Source organism: Schistocerca piceifrons, chromosome 8, assembly GCF_021461385.2.
Source record: "Schistocerca piceifrons isolate TAMUIC-IGC-003096 chromosome 8, iqSchPice1.1, whole genome shotgun sequence".
In the NCBI taxonomy this organism is placed as follows: Eukaryota; Metazoa; Arthropoda; class Insecta; order Orthoptera; family Acrididae; genus Schistocerca; species Schistocerca piceifrons.
This window is the reverse complement of record NC_060145.1, coordinates 155,095,389-155,116,076: the sequence shown is the minus strand read 5'-3', so window position 1 is coordinate 155,116,076 and position 20,688 is coordinate 155,095,389. Positions and strand designations below refer to the sequence as shown.

At 41.9% G+C, this 20,688-nt stretch overlaps 1 protein-coding gene across 2 annotated transcripts in view; it reads right to left on the bottom strand.

Moving 5' to 3' along the window:
- The window catches only part of LOC124711808 (prolactin-releasing peptide receptor-like), an 843,619-nt gene that overhangs the window by 197,722 nt on the left and 625,209 nt on the right, over positions 1–20,688 (bottom strand). For both annotated transcript variants that reach the window (XM_047242031.1, XM_047242032.1), the window contains one exon: positions 15,151–15,368. In XM_047242031.1, coding sequence (XP_047097987.1) covers positions 15,151–15,368 — 218 coding nt within the window. The remainder of the gene's footprint in view (positions 1–15,150; positions 15,369–20,688) is intronic.

Sequence of the window (20,688 nt, the reverse complement as noted above, 5' to 3'; positions counted from 1 at the left end):
GGGCAGCCATAGAGCCGATAACACGCCGCGGCTAAAGGGAAATTGCCTCTGGCAGAGACGTAAAAATATTGGATCACCAGCTTGCATCTACTGTGATAACGAGCAACCTTGGCTAATCTTAGGCATATCTTGTCACAAAAACTAACCAACTTCTGTAGACTTGATTATCATCCTACACAGTAACAAACTTAGAACCTGGAATCGGATGATTTGACATAATATTGGCCAACTCAGACAGTGCTTTACTGTCTAGATGTAAGAAAAGACTTGTAGAGGATCTTCTATTTAAATTTGATATTGTTGTGTGCAGTGTTATTTCTGCTAATCAGGATGTAATATATTATCCTGACATTTGTCCTGAAATTTTCATGTCACGCTCAGTGTAAACAACAGTACTTCACTGACAATATTACAGTAAATAAACCAAATTTGTACAGCTAAACACCGATGTGCTTAGTCGTAGAATTAGAGTCCACTCCTACCCCATTAATTTATTCTAGTGATGCTAAGGCACTCACAGCTTCTTTTCTTTCTGATGTCTGATTAGTGTGAAAAGGAGTGGAGTGTCAGAACACAAATATCAAATTATTTCAAAATGGACCCGTAAATCACACTAAGTGACTCACAATGTCCAGCAGAATGTAGAATGGCCAAGCAGATTAATTAATTAAGCTTAATTCGATTCAGACGTCCTCTAATGTCTCTGATCCTAGGAGAAATACGACTTTAGCCATGCTTAACAAGTGCTAGCAGAGCCCTCAAATCTTTGTTGTTTATCAGTCAATCGGTTTTTCTTCGACTTGTAAGAAGTTAATCTGAAGGTACCTGTCTTTGACTGACCACGATGTCTTCAGTTTAAGTTGATGAATAGACCACACATATTTGTTCTCGACAGTGACACCCATACATGTTTCCATCAAACATATCCATAACAGTACCCACAACAAATAGTGTGAACGTATGAACTGGACTTCATGATCTATCCTGATAGTTTCGCTTACTCCTCTGTAACATTTGGTTAAAGATTAACTTCTGAGACCTTAGTAGAGCGCCACATATACAGGTGATTTACGCAAGTATTTGTTTACTTCGGTGTATCATGTATTAATGACGTATTATCCAATACAGTAGTGGGGAAAATAAGAAAGCTTTAAGTTTTGTAATGTACACTTATTTGTATTTTGTTTGTGTAAAAGTAGAGATTTGTATTGACGAATAAACAGAAACTGCGTTGAAAGTAAGGATGTTAGCCCGTGACAATGAAAACTAATGACATTTTGTAATGATTTAAAACAGGAGTGCACGTTGTAATAAGCTATAATAGCTCAGCTGCATTGCGTAATTGACGGTAACGCTGTGCGATTGACACGGCTCACATAATTTCAAAATGTTCAGTAGCAAATGTGATTCATATATCAATAATAAAGTTGATTCATGTAGCAATGGAATCTAACTAGATATAAATGTCAGCCGAATGTTATCGACCGCCAGGAACAATGTATAAAATTTGTCGGGTCCGGAGTTTAACTTCCTCTCTTAAACAGAGAAATTACTGAATTTCTACGGCTAAAAGTTTATTTAAACGCTACGTCGTAAGTTTGTACAGTAAAAAAGGAAGTTAATTTTCTTAGATGATAGCAAAAGTTTCAAACAAGCAAGTTGTCTTAAAACGTGAGCAAACTTACCATTTTTAAGACTGCTGGAGAGTGTAAGAATTTATACATACACGTATAGATTGTAGGCTCGAATTAAGACTCATTGCAAATTCGACTGTGCTCACCGTTCAGTTATAAAGAATTAAATCCCTTTTTAACGAAACTATCTTTAAATAGCGAAGCCTTTACTCAATCCGAAGATATTTACTGGAGGGCACTACATTGCTTCTACCTTTGTGGTGCTCGGCTTGTCTAGCATAAATCTTGAATAACAAGAGCTTAAGTTACAAATACCTACCGAGTATATCTGACATTGTCAGGATAGGAGAAAGCGATGGTAAGCAGATAATGAATTTTAAAACTGTTAGCTTTAACATCTTCCTATAAAAATTTTTAAAACTTTCAAAATATTTCTTTATATTGTCTCAACTGGACGTAACATTAAAAAGTTATTTACAATGTAATGACCAGTTTCGTAACGCACGTGGTATTATAAATGCACTCGCTGTGTACAAGACCGTTGCATCGTCGATAACATTCATAATTTAACTTTTTAGATAAAATGTGATATGTACAGCCACATTATCTATGGCAGCTATTGAAATAGAAAGCATGTACAGAGACAATTTTTTCACAGTGAAGCGTCCATGTAATTATTTCCTTTACAGTCAGTAAATACAAGCAGAGATTTGCCATGCAAGCTGTACTTGAAGTCAACAGCAAAACATGAAATATATATATATACAACATCGTCACACTGTGTAACTCGTCCAAATGTATTTTATGCTTCCTTTACTACTTCAAGTACAGCTTACACAGTAAATCTCTGCTTGCAGTTACTGACTTTAACTGAAATAATTAAATGGTTATTTCAACGTATAAAATTTTTTTTCGACGCGCTACAGGCTTTTTCTTTCAATTGCTGTCATAAATAACGTGGCTGTAGTACACATTTTGCTTGGAGATTTAAAATAGGAATGTTGTGGACGGTGGAACGATCTTGTACGCTGCGAGTGCATTTATAGTACTACATTTGATCTGAAGATAGTAGCTAAGCTGCCGAAACTTGTGATCACTTTGTAACTAACTTTCGATGTTAAACGCGATTGAGAAAATACGTAGAAAATTTTGGAAGTTTTAAACACTTTTGTGGAAAGTTTAAAATTTTTATAATTTCGTAATTGATACCTACGAAGTTTAACAGTAACGACCACGATGAGCAGGAGTCAGTCTTCAAGTTCCATAGTTTTCTGCTTTCAGCTTCATGAATCTGCCGTGACTGTAGTATTCAAGTATTATTGATTTAGTATTAAAAGGCGCTAGTTAAACTCTGCAGTTTAGATAACTTATGCTCTTTTCTTTGGGTCAGACAAGCATAGTCACATTAACTGAACTCTCACATCTAGGCTGTTCAGTAACATTTTAACTTTCAGTTAAACTAAATCAGCCTTTTCGTTTTTTTCTTTTGCAAAGAGCAGGTGACTTACACATTTAAACCAAATACTTTTTCGATAAATAATAAAAAAAGCATTCCCACCATCTTTTTCAAGGCTCACCATTAAAGAAGGTAATAAAAATAAACCTCATGCATGTGTGGGAAGTGAATCATGGAATGCCCATGAAGACTTAGATATCTGACGCAAGAAAATCGAATGAGGATTATAAAGGAGGAAGCGTGAGAAATATTGCACATTGCTGGTGGTCAGTCATGAAAACTGCTTTTCCGGACCATTGAATATTAATAACTGGATTCACTTCCGGCTTCACTTGTGGCTAGAGGTAATTAAATGCGCAATCACGGCAGTATTGATTGTCGGCATTTCTGTAAAATTCACTCTCAGCGTTCGTCATTCGAGCAGGGAACAGCAGGTTGCTTTCCGAAACAGAGAAATAGCAGACACTAGGCTAGCTTCTGTTGTACGCGTTGGCTGGGTGGATAAACTGCAGGGCGACGCACAAACAAACGCAAGATCGTTTTACAATATCCATGAGTCGTGTTTACGTCACTGTACTGTAATGAACATATTTATTTATTTTTTTGACCGTCACATGAGAGCGATAAATTAATACAGTCGTTATATTCCGTAAACATCAATTTGTACAAAGAAAGCTAATTTCTTCGTCGGTGTCTGCAGGGTATCCCACTAGTCTGCTCATCAACTTTTCCCACATTTAAGATATCAATCACATATTTTCACCTAAAAGGAGGCATTTCTCATTACAGACAACAATGAAGTATTAATTTCTGCAGAACTGATGGCGTATAGGCTCTGCTCATCTCTACCTCCACCAACGACAGTAGAATACCTCAAGGAACATGACCTTTCTCCTCGAGAGAATGCTGTCGGACTAAGAATGGTATCAACATTAAGCCTTGTGTGTATCAAACAGCGCTGAGTTTTCTTGGGTACGACTGCGGATCTGACCACCTTACCTTTCAGAACCCTCAGACGGGAAAAAAGGCTACATTTTATTTATATTAAAAATTCGAAAATCACACATGAATTACGTTATCAGGAAAGGCAGTTAATCCCATTAAATATCGTTATGTTCAAATGTGTGTGAAATCTTATGGGACTTAACTGCCAAGGTCATCAGTCCCTAAGCTTACACACTACTTAACCTAAATTATCCTAAGGACAAACACACACACCCATGCCCGAGGGAGGACTCGAACCTCCGCCGGGACCAGCCGCACAGCATATCGTTATCTGGTCCAGTCACGTCAATGCGATCAGTTGTCAAAAGCCCGAAAAGCACCTATCGCAAGGTCCAAAGAAGAGCGGCAAGATTCGTGACTGGTACATTTAGCCATCGCGAGAGCGTTACAAATTTCATAGAAAGTTTGAAGTGGGACACACCTGCAGACAGACGATGCGCTAAACGGAAGGGGATGCTCACTAAATTCCGAAATCCAATCTTCACCGAGGATGTACAGCATATATTATTACTAGCCACTTTCAAATAGCGTAATGATCATAATTCAAAGATATCATTCAAAGATAAGGGAAATAAGAGCTCGTACTGAGGCGTGCAGACAGTCGTTTTTCCCTCGCGCGATCCGCGAGTGGAACGGGGGGGAATATGGCTTTGGCGCAAATTGTGGCCTCCGCCACACACCGATTGGTGGCTATCAGAGTATATACTACGTAGATGTAGATGAAGTGCTGACATGCAGGTAGAGAGTCGATGGGGTTCTGAAAGGTACTGACAGGGATGTGGATCCACTCCAAGTCCAGTGCAGTGGCTAGCTGCACTAGGTTTCTCGGTTGAGGATCCATGGTGTTAAAGACCGTTTGAGGTGGTCCCACAGATTTTTGATTTGGTGTCCAGGGTAGCACGGTAAACTCATCCAGGTGCTCTTCGGACCACGCACCAACACTACCAGCTGTGTGGGAAGTTGCATTGCGCTGTTGGAAGATGTCATCGTGCTGAGGAAAAATAAAATTGCGTGTAGCGGTGGACGTTGTCCCCGAGGATAGATGGGTACTTGTGCTGATCCATTGCGTCTTCCGGAATGACGACATAACCCGGTTAAAACCACGAAAATATTCCCCAGACCATAAATATTTCAGGGTGTTTGCTTTCAAACATTTCACGCCGTACACACCAACGACCATTTTTCCGATGGAGTATAAAACATGATTCATCTGAGAAGACCACCTGTCGCCACTCAATGGACGTCCAGTTGCGATACTGGGGTGTAAATTTCAGCCATCATTGCCGATGAACAGTGACTTAATAGGTGCGTGAATCTGGAATCTGACGCAGATGCCCATACGTAGCAACGTTTGTTGAACGGTCTAGGAGGAGAACCTGTTGGTAGCCCCTTGGTTCATCTGGGCGGTCAGCTGCTCCACAGTTGCATGTCTCCTCGACCGTATACTTCACCCAATTCGTCGTTCACACTTGTCATCTATGGCCTGTGCTGCATCACAGTTGCTTCATTACCGGTTTTGGGTAGCTCCACTTTGCCATGCACGGTATACTTTGACGGGGGCATGCGAACAGTTTAAAATGATCATACTCTGTGGACGTATCTCCATTACGACAATGAGTGCACTGGTCTCTGCGTCCCCCTGACACTTCATATACCCTCCACTGCTAGTGATGCCACGGTGTCTGTGAGTGGTGGTTGCACGTTCCCGTTGAGCTTAGACAGTGGTCACAGTAACGTGACAGGACTGTTTAAATGGCATGTCATGGCACCCAGGCTTACAGCTCTTTCGATGCGTGACTAGCATATAGTCGTCGTGCATTCATTATACCTCCGCACATTGGTCAAATGGCTCTAAGCACTACGGGACTTAACTTCTGAGGTCATCAGTCCCCTAGACTTAGAACTGCTTAAACCTAAATAACCTAAGGACATCACACACAGCCATGCCCGAAGCAGGATTCGAACCAGCGACCGTAGCAGCAGCGCGATTCCAGACTGAAGCGCCTAGAACCGCTCGGCCACAGCGGCCGACTATACCTCCGCCTTTAAGACTTTTCCTGTCTATTCTGATCGGCGGTGTGTCTCAAATATTTTGCTCGGCCACACGTAAGAACACCACACGATTTCAACGATGGGCGTTGTGGTTCTAATGGTTCTAACCTTCATTTCGAAGGCATCAAAAGAATGTGTAAAATGCAGTAAGAGGGGCTGCGACGACGTTCGCATAGTGTGACATGTGTACAGTAGCATTGCGCAGGATTTTAGCGAAATTTGGTGCCAATTTAACGATAGTAACCCACTTTGCACCTCATATTAAAGTATGGTCTCTGGCGTGTTTTTGCATGTGTCGACATCTTGCTATTTAAAGCGTCGCCGGACCCGAGGGTGACTTCCCTTTGCGCCACCCTTTTGCGTCATTACAGAGAAAGGTTGCACACACCGTTGAACCAAATATCAAATTTATACTTCGAAATGGAAAATAATTACAGGGTTTCAAAAAAGTGATCCTTTAATACTGCTACGCAGTGTATTTCAACAATCTACACGTTGAGAGAAGCTTACACTTTGTGTAAGATTCTAAAATGTTAACAGCTTCTTAATTTCGTACTTTCTCGCGTATACTTCCGCCTGCCACGACGGTCAGAACTAGACATCCTAAAACAACAGCTGAGATACCGGTAATTGCTTCGACAAGATCACGGCAATTACATGTAAGATTTAAATCTGATACTCTGAGACAGAAACAACGTGTATTCTCAAAATTAATGCAGAGCGCTTAAGGACCCTTAGAGTTTAAAATCTAGAATGGCGCATTGTCCAGCAATTATGTATAGTTTCTAACAATATTTATGCACGGTGATCAGAAGTACAGAAGTTAAAAAAAATAAATAAAAAAAACAGTCTTACCATGCGGTAACTACTCGGCCTCTGACTATTCAAACATAACTTTTGTACCATTTAACCATGTCCTGAATATTTTATATCAAAATTTTAGGAAAGCTATCATTCGATCTCGGTAGTTACATATGCATCACAGTGCAGGTTCAGCATTTATGAAAAGTTTTCACTGAAATCGTTTCACGTCATTGCTGCTTCATTGATTTTATCCCAGCGAATTGATCTGTTTCATTTCAGTTTGCTGTATTAGTGTGTAATAACCTGTGATGTGTGGCTTAAAACGGTTACGAATTTTTAATTAAGTACAACCGTTTACAGTACAATTCTGTCATTACAACGACTGAACGAAAATACCCTCAGGATCCGTAAGACATCTACGAATAGTATGGGCGCACAAATGAAGAATCGGTAGCACTTAACTGAAAATTCGCCATTTAAACATATTTTCTCGAAATGTACTCTTGTAAATTTAAAATAATTAATTGTTATTTCGGTTTACAGAAGCGGAAAAATCCAAACGTTTCTCTGGTATCTTCAGAAGTGGACATGTAGTAAATATAAATGGCCAACAGGAGCAATATCTTTGAAGATGTACATATCATCGTACCCTTACGTACAGACTAAAACTGGCCAGGTGCGAGTAGGATTCACGCACTGAAGCTTCCGCAAGAACTCAAGTATGTACGTCGACATATCATTCACTCCAACAATCGAGAATCTCCGCAGTTTTTGCCTGTTATCGATATTGATACCAGGGAGGTCTCGGTCACATGGATTCTAAGACTTGGAGTGTTCTAATTTCAAGTCTGAACTCGTGTAACAAATGACAAAAGAATTTTTTCGAGTGATACAGTTATAAATGAACAACTTTTTGATTTTTTACCTGTGTGTATGTCTTTTGTATTGCACCGGGTACCTAGAAACGACGGAGAGGCTACGCCTCCGCCGTAGTCGTCAGTGGTTGACAACCTCACAACAGGCCACAGCAGTCCACTCACCCCACCGCCGCTCCACATTGAATCCACAGTTACTGTGCGGTTCAGCCCCCAGTGAACACCCTCCCCCCCCCCTCCCCACTCCCCAGGAACGTCTCATATCAGAACAGTGTAACCCCAGATGTTTACGTGGTAGAGTAATTAGTACAAAAAATGGAAAAGGATGTAACTGCCAAAAATTAAAAAAATACTTTTATAGTGAAAGGGGTTGTGTAAGTCAAGCGTAATGAAACGAGAAAGGTTGCAAGTGCCAGAAAAATTCCTACTAGGAACAGCAGTTCGAAGATAGCAGGACTGTGCAAGCGCCAGTGGGGCTGAGATGGGAAGGGATGAAAGAGCCACCGCCATGATATATGTGCCTCAGCTACACAGTTGCTTTAGTTGGTGACAGTACGTTGACACGGCAGTGATTTCGGTCGTTTCAAGTGTGTGCTTTAGAGTGTTCTTTGTTTGTTTAGTGTAACAACCATAAAATGGGAAAGCCTGTTAGGAAGAAGGTGATTGTTCGTAAGAGACGTGAAGCAAGAGAAACGGGCCAGCCGTACATTAACAGTCGTGAGAAAGAGATACCTGCAAAACAACCACCAGCAGAACAGGAAAGCTGCTCCTGTAAGTGCATGTGTAAAAACATAAGCAGTGAACAAAGACAGCTATTGTTTTTGGAGTTTTATAAAGTTGATGAAGAAAGCCAAGTAAGATATTTGTTGAATCATATTCAAATTTTACCTATTGGTCGCAAACGTCATGCGACGTACGAAAGTGCAGCAGAGAGTAGAGGGACTTGTACGTTTGCTTATAATATCCCCTATGGTACAGGGAAAAATGTACAAGTGTGCAGAAAAACCTTCAAAGAAATTTTTTCTATATCTGAAAGGAAATTGATTGATTTACAAACAAAAAAAGAAATCAGGTTGCTTGGTTTTTGAGAACAAAAGAGGAAAAAGACCTTCATCAAATGCACACAAGTTTAAATTTATAGAATCTTGTAAGATATAAACTCATTCCCCAGATAAGAAAGTCACTACAGCCGAAAAAAATCAAGGAATGAGTTTTTGTCACCTGATCTAAATAAACACGGAATGTGCGTGGCTTTTAAAAAACGAAATCCTGCAAGTGATGTTACATACAGTTTTTACGCGAAAGTGTTAAACAAGATTTTCCCCGCCGAGCGAGGTGGCGCAGTGGTTAGCACACTGGACTCGCATTCGGGAGGACGACGGTTCATTCCCGCGTACGGCCATCCTGCTTTACGGTTTCCGTGATTTCCCTACATCGCTCCAGGCAAATGCCGGGATGGTTCCTATGAAAGTCACGGCCGACATCGTTCTCCATTCTTCCCTAATCCGATGAGACCGATGACCTCGCTGCCTGGTCTCTTCCCCCATCAACCCAACCAACCAAGATTTTCCAAACCTAACTTTAAAGCTTTTGCAGTTGATGCCTGTAAAAAGTGTGACTTTTTGTAGGCAAAGTTGCAGTCTACGTCCAGCGAAAAGTGAAAACAGGAAGTAAAAGCCCAGCAGCAAGAGTATCATCACCGAAAATGGGAAAAGGCTCATAAGTGTATGAAACAAGATATTACATCTCCACAACTTCCAACGGCTACTTATACAACCTTATGCATGGACCTACAACAATTTATGTTTGTTCCAATGCTTACACATAGCACTATGTTTTATTGTAAACATCTATCTACCTTGCTACAGTCTAGGAATACGTGTCGGACACAATGGCTCTGCATATATGTGTAAGTGTCACGAAGGGATTTGAGGCCGTGGCGATTAGAAATAGCTTCTTGTTTTTCCAAAGTTGCTTCTACTGGAGGCCATTTTCCTCGTAAAAGGCCTGTGTTGTGGTGCGATAATTGTGGAGCACAAAACAAAAACCAAATGATGTTAACGTCTATTATTTCTTTTTAGTCCACAAAGGAATTTATCGTTCAACTGATGTGAAAGATCTAGTAAGTGCACACACCTACATGAGCTGTGGCCGTGATTTTGGGGTGATTGACAAAAAACGCAAAGCTGAGAAAGCGCCAACACCTAAAGATCTAGAAGCGTTAGTTGGAAGTGCAAAATTGACACCACCTTTTACTGTAGTATCTATGAATACTGATGACTTCATAGATTGTAAAGACCTTGCTGAATACTACTCAAATACAAAATATCTGGCTATAAGTAAAATTTCCCACTTTCGTTTTTCCCCACAAGAATCCTAGCACAGTGAAAGTGCCATCATGTGATGTTATGGTAACCTGGAAAAAAGTTGATGTTTTAAAGAAAGATGCTAATCTTGACAATGTACCGGATATTCAAGACTTGCCAAAAATACGCTTTAAATCCAAAAACTCACAGGGAAAGAAGAATGATGTTTTGGGAATGATAGATTGTGTAGAGAAATAAGGACTTCTGCAAAGCCCTGTTGGAGAACAAAGATGAAGAGCCCGGCAACATGGAGGTATAGGAAGACGATGACGAACAGAACTGCTTGGAGGAAAGAAGTACAGTACTGTAAGTTTATTTCGATTACTAAATGCAGATAACTTTGCATTCGATTTCTCGTATATAAACGTGTTTGTAAAATAAAATTGATTTAGTCAAAAACGATCAACTGTATCAGAACGAATTTCGAAAGTGAATAAAAAATCCAAATATTATGTACATAGCTGAGACACACAAAATAAATTCAGACATCTGGTTCATTTTTTGGTTTTGAAATGGCTTAAATTTACCGATGAAAGAAGAAGCGGAATAAACTGAAGACAAACACCTTTGCTTCAAAAAAACCACCCAAAACTTCATTTTATACCTTTCTTACACTCGCTTAGCATTGAAAGAGTAAAATTGTTTTTAAACGTTCTAAAAACTTGAACGGACTTACCATATTTTTAACATAAACCATTCACTTACTTCCTTTTGACAAGTTCAGCAAGGCACTTACAGCGTTTTCCAGAAAACGAAAGATGGCACTTCTTTTTCCGTATACGTGTTGTTCCCTGTATACATATTCATAAAAGAAACTGTTTTCATTGTTTGTAGAGGTATTATGATATACACATTTTTTCATATTATTATGAAAATAATTAATATAATCATCCAATATTTAAGACACATTTATTTGGATACTGAAAATTTTAGTTTGTGGCACTTACATCCTATTCCATTTTTTGTACACAATTATGATGTACGCGTACTTGGAGACAGTGCTTGCGCAGCAATCGCCATCATGTGTAACTGAGACAGAATAAGGGGAACCAGCCCGCATTAGCCGAGGCAGATGAAAAACCATCCACAGGCTGGCCGGCTCACCGGACCTCGACAGTAATCCGCAGGGAGAATTCGTGACAGGGACCGGCGCAACTTCCCGCTGGGGAAGCAGCGCGTTAGACCGAGCAGCTAGCCAGGCGGGACTTTTTTATCTGTGCTGTGAAACCTTCCTCGTTGCCATATTTCATTATTCTACACCAAGAGAAATTACCCTATAGGTTTTAATGAGTGAGTCTGCGAGTATCGAAATATGTGACATAAATGGCCGTGTCTTTTGATTACATTGACTTAGAATGGTTCAAATGGCTCTGAGCACTATGGCACTTAACATCGATGGTCATCAGTCCCCTAGAACTTAGAACTACTTAAACCTAACTAACCTAAGGACGTCACACAACACCCAGCCATCACGATGCAGAGAAAATCCCTGACCCCGCCGGGAATCGAACCCGGGAACCCGGGCCATTGACTTAGAAACATAACGTACCGAGCGAGGTGGCGCAGTGGTTAGCACACTGGGCTTGCATTCAGGAAGACGACGATTCAAACCCGCGTGTGGCCATCCTGATTTAGGTTTTCCGTAAGTTCTCTAAATCGCTCCAGGCAAATGCCAGGATTACTTCACTGTTTTGTCCTCTCCTCCCAGATCAACCAAACATAACATTTTTATACCATCAAAGAACTATAAACATCAGCATGTGACATAAATATCAAGTCAATACATCTATCCGTCAAGGACGGACGGATAACAGACAGAAAATCTGATAATGTACGACAAAAAATTGTTTTTCGTGTCACGTAATTATAGATTAACAGTTTTCGGATTTTTTTCTTTGGTCGTACTGTGAAACTTGGCTACTACACAAATTTTATGATTATACACTACTGGACATTAAAACTGCTACACCAAGATGAAATGCAGATGATAAACGGGTATCCATTCGACAAATATATTTTACTAGAGCTGACATGTGATTACATTTTCACGCAATTTGGGTGCATAGATCCTGAGAAATCAGTACCTAGAACAACCACCTCTGGCCGTAATAACGGCCTTGATACGCCTGGAGATTGAGTCAAAATGAGCTTGGATGGCGCGTACAGGTACAGCTGCCCATGCAGCTTCAACACGATACTACAGTACATCAATAAAAGTGACTGGCGTATTGTGACGAGTCAGTTGCTCGGCCACCATTGACCAGACGTTTTCAATTCGTGAGAGATCTGGAAAATGTGCTGGCCAGGGCAGCTGTCGAACATTTTCTGTATCCAGACAGAACCCGTACAGGAGCTGCAACATGCGGTTGTGCGTTATCCTGCTGAAATGTAGGGTTTCGCAGGGATCAGATGAAGGGAAGAGCCACGGGTCGTAACACATCTGAAATGTAACGTCCACTATTCAAAGTGCCATCAATGCGAACAAGAGGTGTCCGACACGTGTAACCAATGGCACCCCATGACGCCGGGTGATACTCCAGTATGGCGATGACGAATACACGCTTCCAATGTGCGTTCACCACGATGTCGCCAAACACGGATGCGACCGTCATGATGCTGTAAACAGAACCTGGATTCATCCGAAAAAGGAAGTTTTGCCATTCGTGCACCCAGGTTCGTCATTGAGTACACCGTCGCAGGCCCTCCTGTCTGTGATGCGGCGCCAAGGGTAACGGCAACAACAGTCTCCGAGCTGATAGTCCATGCTGCTGCAGACGTCGTCGAACTGTTCGTACATATGGTCGTTGTCTTGCAAACGTCCCCATCTGTTGACTCAGGGAACGGGAGGTGGCTGCACGATCCGTTACAGCCATGCGGATAAGATGCCTGTCATCTCGACTGCTAGTGATACGAGGCCGTTGAGATGCAGCACTGCTTTTTGTATTACTCTCCTGAACCCACCGATTCCATATTCTGCTAACAGTCATTGGATCTCGACCAACGCGAGCAGCAATGTCGCGATACGATAAACTGCAACCGCGATAGGCTACAATGCGACCTTTATCAAAGTCGGAAACCTGATGATGGTACCCATTTCTGCTCCTTACACGAGGCATCACAACAACGTTTCACCTGGCAACGCTGGTCAACTGCTGTTTGTGTATGAGAAATCGGTTGGAAACTTTCCTCATGTCAGCATGTTGTAGTTGTCGCTACCGGCGCCAGACTTGTGTGAATGGTCTGAAAAGCTAATCATTTGCAAATCACAACATCTTATTCCTGTTGGTTAAATTTCGCGTCTGTAGTACTTTATCTTCGTGGTGTAGCAATTTTAATGGCCAGTAGTGTAGGTTACCCGGAGGTGCCCTGTAGGTTTTGATTAGTGAGTTTGCATCATAACATGTAACACAAATTGCGGTACCTTTTGATTACACTGACTTAGATGCTTCAGTTTCTTACATCGCCAAGGGACTGTACACCTTAACATATGTCTCTGGTCTCAGCTTCATATATCTCCCCGTTCCTGACAGATTCTGTACAGTCGGACAGACAGAAAGACAGACTGATCCCTTAAGGGTTTCGTTTTTACCGATTGAGATGCAGAACACTAAATAGGTTACTAGCCATGCTAAATTTAATCACGGTCTGATTTTTGACAATTTTTACCGCTATGAATGTGAAGTGAATCACGCTGATTATGGTGGTGCCTTTTTTCTCTTTTTGCTCAGGCTGAATGTATACAGCAAATGACCGTAAGTCCTCCCTCCATTCCTCAAATGCGGCTACAAATTTCACATCGTCGAAAGAGCAGTGGCAACTGACCCTTAAAATAGGCAAATGTAACGTATTGCGAATACATAGAAAGAAGGATCCTTTATTGTATGATTATATGACAGCAGAACAAACACTGGTAGCAGTTACTTCTGTTAAATATCTGGGAGTATGCGTACGGAACGATTTGAAGTGGAATGATGATATAAAATTAATTGTTGGTAAGGCGGGTGCCAGGTTGAGATTCATTGAGACAGTCCTTAGAAAAACTGTAATCCATCAACAAAGGAGGTGGCTTACAAAACACTCGTTCGACCTATACTTGACTATTGCTCATCAGTGTCGGATCCGTACCAGGTCGGGTTGACAGAGGATATAAAGAAAGTCCAAAGAAGAGCAGCGCGTTTCGTCACAGGGTTATTTGGTAAGCGTGATAGCGTTACGGAAATGTTTAGCAAACTCAAGTGGCAGACTCTGCAAGAGAGGCGCTCTGCATCGCGGTGTAGCTTGCTGTCCAGGTTTCGAGAGGGTCCGTTTCTGGATGAGGTATCGAATCTATTGCTTCCCCCTTCTTATACCTCCAGAGGAGGTCACGAGTGTAAAATTAGACAGATTCGAGCGCTCACGGAAGCTTTCCGGCACTCGTTCTTCCCGCGAACCATACGCGACTGGAACAGGAAAGGGAGGCAATGACATTGGCACGTAAAGTGCCCTCCGCCACACACCGTTGGGTGGCTTGAGGAGTATAAATGTAGATGTAGGACAGTATAGTAGCTTCCGTGACAAAAAGTAAGAACACCTACAGCCGTACCTATGATTTTATTTTATTTTGTCGCTACCACAAAATCATAAGGAAGGCTGTAGATGTTTTTATTTTTTGTCACGATAGTAAACGGCCGTAGTCCAAGAGACCTCCTGCTAAAAGGATGGACATACAACAGAATAGTAGCTTAGTGTGCCTAAGAGGCGCCCCTAGAGTCAGGCAAACACGTTCGCTCGCAAGATTATCTTCAGAGCGCTGGGTGCTGATTTCATGTAGCTCCACAGCGGCGTATTTCAGAATTACGGTTCTTCGGAAAAATTTTGCTCTATTCTAGCTCTGCTACGCCTTTCATGCCTGTACACATTCAGCTTGTGCTAGGCAGGATGGAGAGAATGTGGAACCAGGTTCGCCGAGCTTTACTCACCCGCTTCTTGTTCTTCATCAGCGTGGCGTCTCTCAGATCCTGCGCGTTGCCCGGCGCCTTGGAGCCCCAGAGGCGTAGCGCCATGCGCGCGTACACGTACGTGATGACGCACAGCGGGATGAGGTACTGCACCAGGAACAGCACCATCCGGTACGACATCATCGCCTTGTTCGACAGGTGCACGTTCACGCAGAAAGGCTTCGACACCCACTGCTCACCTGCGCACATGTGAAACATTCCACCATTCTGAAACACATTATTTAATCGACAGCGAAGTGCACAACAGACAATCTTATATACACTGCTCAAAGGAGTTATGGCAAGACGTGTATCAACGTCTGGTATATTAAATTTATTTTGATAGAAGCGGTAGCGTTGAAACGTCTCTGTGAAGTCGTTTAATAAGACGCTTGTCGAATTCGGTACAACCTATTCATGTTACTATCTGATCTTAGCTCAATTCATGAACTCTTCCAGAAAGACTGAGCACTCAAATAAGGCTTATTGATTATTATATGTGTGTTTTAAGGTGGGTTTCGGTTTTGTTTTGTGGAAATCGCTGAATTGGTCAACGTCTGCTAGGAGCAGACGTCTCGCGGGATTAGCCGAGCGGTCTAGGGCGCTACAGTCATGGACTGTGCGGCTGGTCCCTGCGGAGGTTCGAGTCCTCCCTCGGGCATGAGTGTGTGTGTTTGTCCTTAGGATAATTTAGGTTAAGTAGTGTGTAACCTTAGGGACTGATGACCTTAACAGTTAAGTCCCATAAGATTTCACACACATTTGAACATTAGGAGTAGACGATGTTGTTTCTCGTTCAAAGGAGAGCACAGGATGACCAACTTAGGTTTCCAATGCCTGAACAGAGAGTTTCACCCATTTTAGTCGAAGGCTGTGTCGAAGGCTGTTTTTGTGTGTGAGGTTGGTGACGGAGGGCTACCCCTCTGGTAGCTTCCGCTGCACGGGAAGCTAGGTAATCTCGTGAGACAAAGGGGCACTCTTCGGTGAACGCTTGGTGAGTACGGATCGTAGCTCTTAAAGGGGGTTTCAGGTGATAGAAAGCAGGTTGTGTTAGGACTTCGTTATGTTTAACTGTTGAAATACTTAAGAACTTCAGCTCAACTGGAGCGTGTGAAGCGAGTATGATTTTTAATGATTTTAATCTTATGTTTTGTGGAAGTTGCTTTTGTCATTGTGTGTCGATTTTGTGCCACGCCTTTGGTAATCAATGACCCTTCTGGTCCACCACGGCACCGCAATAGGTTTTTTTTAACAGTTTGCTTGCTTAATGAGCTACAATTTCTGTAAGAATATCTGTTCTTTCGTGTGCTTTCTACAAATCAGCACAACAGTTGATCCGTAATGCACCACGTGCTCTAGTTCGGCCGTTTGCGAGCAGCGGACGCAGTATGTTAAATAATTATCGCACAGCCTCGTGTATTGGTTAAACCTCTGTCCAGAATAGTGCATACGTACAATCGTAACGCAAATCTCACTGAGATATTTTTATGGTATTAATGCAAAGGAGATGATAGTATAATTGTTTCCCACCCCCGTCTTCTGTTTCTTTTTGCTGTTGTTAAATTGTGCTCTGTTTCATTCTCACAAATTCTTACTTAAATATTTCTAGTCAGGCACCAGTTATGTGTAGTTGGTATGTGCAACCAAATATTTAATTACAATAAATAATCTACGTGAAAGAAATTCTTTGGTGTCGATCTTACCGCCTGACTCCGATTTCCAATCCTGAATTAATCAAGTTGCTTCATGCACGACAAGGAGTGCTATTTATCTGGCTGCGTACTTGTAATCAAATTATTAAAGTAATTAAACTAATAATTTTCAAGCTCCGTTTCTTTCTAAATGGTTAGGAAGGGCTTGGGCTGGTGGCGACCCTGAATTTCTGAATTTTTATCATTAACTGAGTGAGAGAAGCAGCTATAAATGCGAGATAACGTATGTGGTTCGATGAGCAACGTCGTAAACATAGTAATAAGTTACACCGAGACTTTATTGCATAGCTTGAGGTACCCGCTCTCGATTTATGCAACATATGCAGTCATTCCCCATCTACAGTCTGTGTTATGCGTAACACCATCAGGTGACTCCGTAGAAGGATGTGAGTTTCGGTGTTTCAGTGTTCTCCAGTGAGGTACACATACGGTGGTTGTCATTTGTGGACATTCTACTCACCTAAACACATGTACTGAGACCAGTGGCAGCTCTGGAGTATATGCACATTCTAAAAAGTTTTGCTTCACCGCGGTTCCCAGAACTCCTGAACACAGACATTGACTGTGGATAGTGTATCACAGACACAGCCCCTATGACTGTTGACATATTTCACTAAACCGTCCCACAGATGTAAACAACAATGCATGAACAGCTCCTATTAGACGGAGGGTGTCCGATCAGTTCCAGTCAGTCCACCAGCAAGGAGGTACACGGCTCGTGTTTTCTGCAGTTCAACCTTGTCTAGACGGTCAATACCGCGGCTCGATCGCGTCTGCATAGTTACTTTCTGCCAGGAAGGGCTCTCCACAAGGGAAAAGCCCAGGCGTCTCGGAGTGAACCAAAGCGATGTTGTTCGGACATGGAGGAGATACAGAGAGACAGAAACTGTCGATGACATGCCTCGCCCAGGCCGCCTATGGGCTACTACTGCAGTGGATGACTGCTACCTAGGAATTACGGCTCGAGGAACCCTGACAGCAACGCCACCAAATTGAATAATGCTTTTCGTGCAGCCACAAGAAGCCGTGTTACGACTCAAACTGTGCGCAATTGGCTGCATGATGCGCAACTTCTCTCCCGACGTCTGTGGCGAGGTCCAAACTTGCAATCACGACACCATGCAGCGCGGTACAGATGGGCCCAACGACATACCGAATGGACCGCTCAGGATTGGCGTCACGTGCTCTTCACCGATGAGTGTCGCATATGCCTTCAACCGGACCATCGTCGGAGACGGGACACCCGAACAACAGGGAACTGACATGAATTGGGACTAAAAAATAGTGCACTGATAATGGGTAGGCACTAACCGAAATCTGGATGTGCCAAATAAAACCTGCAAAAAACGACGACTGATGGCTGTGCCCTATTATTTATAAATACATGAATGATATCTTCCCCCCATGCACCATGGACCATGTCGTTGCTGGGGAGGCTTGCGTGCCTCAGCGATACAGATGGCCGTACCGTAGGTGCAACCACAATGGAGGGGTATCTGTTGAGAGCCCAGACAAACGTGTGGTTCCTGAAGAGGGGCAGCAGTCTTTTCAGTAGTTGCAGGGGCACCAGTCTGGATGATTGACTGATCTGGTCTTGTAACACTAACCAAAATGCTACCATCTGGTGAGCAAGATGTATGAGACAGGCGAAATACCCTCAGACTTCAAGAAGAATATGATAAATCCCATCCCAAAGAAAGCAGGTGTTGACAGATGTGAAAATTACCGAACTATCAGTTTAATAAGTCACAGCTGCAAAATACTAGCGTGAATTCTTTACAGACGAATGGAAAAACTGGTAGAAGCCGACCTCGGGGAAGATCAGGCAAACCTACGTTTCTAGCATTTGTAGACTTAGGGAAAGCTTTTCACAATGTTGGCTGGAATACTCTCTTACGAATTCTAAAGGTAGCAGGGGTAAAATACAGGTTGAGAAAGGCTATTTACAATTTGTACTGAAACCAGATGGCAGATATAAGAGTCGAGGGGCACGAAAGGGAAGCAGTGGTTGGGAAGGGAGTGAGACAGGGTTGTAGCCTCTCCCCGATGTTATTCAATCTGTATATTGAGCAAGTAGTAAAGGACACAAAAATTTGGTGAAGGTATTAAAATCCATGGAGAAGAAATAAAAACTTTGAGGTTCGCCAATGACATTGTAATTCTGTCAGAGACAGCAAAGGACTTGGAAGAGCAGTTGAACGGAAATGGACAGTGTCTTGAAAGGAGGATATAAGATGAACATCAACAAAAGCAAAACGAGGATAATGGAATGTAGTCAAATTAAGTCTGGTAATGCTGAGGGAATTAGATTAGAAAATGAGACACTTAAAGTAGTAAAGGAGTTTTGCTATTTGGGGAACAAAATAACTGATGATGGTCGAAGTAGAGAGGATGTAAAATATAGACTGGCAATGGCAAGAAAAGCGTTTCTGAAGAAGAGAAATTTGTTAACATCGGGTATAGATTTAAGTGTCAGTTTCTGAAAGTATTCGTAATGAGTGTAGCCATCTATGGAAGTGAAACATGGACGATAAATAGTTTGGACAAGAAGAGAATAGAAGCTTTTGAAATGTGGTGCTACAGAAGAATGCTGAAGTTTAGATGGGTAGATCACATAACTAATGAGGAGGTATTGAGTAGAATTGGGGGGGGGGGGGGGGGAAGAGGAGTTTGTGGCACGACTTGACTAGAAGAAGGGACCAGTTGGTAGGACATGTGCTGAGGCAATAGGGGATCACAAATTTAGCATTGGAGGGCAGCGGGGAGGGTAAAAATGGCAGATTCAGAAGGATGTAGGTTGCAGTAAGTACTGGGAGATGAAGAAGCTTGCACAGGATAGAGTAGCATGGAGAGCTGCATCAAACCAGTCTCAGGACTGAAGACAACAACAGCAGAATGATATCTTACTCTTTGGTTACCAGAGTAGTAAGAGCAGACGACAGAGGGAGAGGGTCTGCTGAGGGAGAGGGTATTGGGTCGTCGGTGAGTGAGGAACTTTGATGGCGGGCGTATTGAACGGATTATCAACTTTATTGGAGATGATCCTTCGTGTGAATGAGGATAAAGGATGATTTAGAGATGATTCTTAGAGAGACAGGTGGAAAAATGGTAACACAAAGAGAGTTAGCCGTGTACTTATTGCAATGTCAATTCATTTTGTTCAAAAGAATCTACGTTTGGTTATCCAGGGCGAATCGTTGAACTTGTGTTCAGAATCTTATTTATTGTTTGTCAGCCTCCACTATTAGCTAAAAGTATTTTGTAGGAAAATCAAGGAAGAAATTTGTAACTGAAATACTGTTTATTTGTATCAGTTTTCATTGTGTATGACAATGCAAGGGAAGTTCATAGTTTCATTTTAGTAAGAGGCATCTGCAACATTTTAATATAATTCAGTAGATGGGTTTTGTAATGTAACACAGCATCGTTCCAGTACATGATTATCAGCCACTGCGTTGTGATTAATTGATGAGGACACCATTCTGCTTATTACTTCTATCTTTCTTTGTCTTTAATTTTATTTATCACACAGTCTGATTCAGTTTAGAGCAATTGGCGCCATGCACATCTAAGGTAACTTCCGTATTAGTGCACATATTCAGAAGTGGGGTAGCAAAGGATATACTAGATCAGAACACATGTGCCACACTGTAATCGAAATTTAGTGTACTTGCCTTCACGTTGCTAGTAATACATTGAGACACTGTATTCTTGTTGAAACATTAAAATAATAGTTCATGCTACTGCTAAGATGTGCAAGAAATTCGGTAATGATGATAAGCAACAATCCTAAGTAAAAGGTTTTATC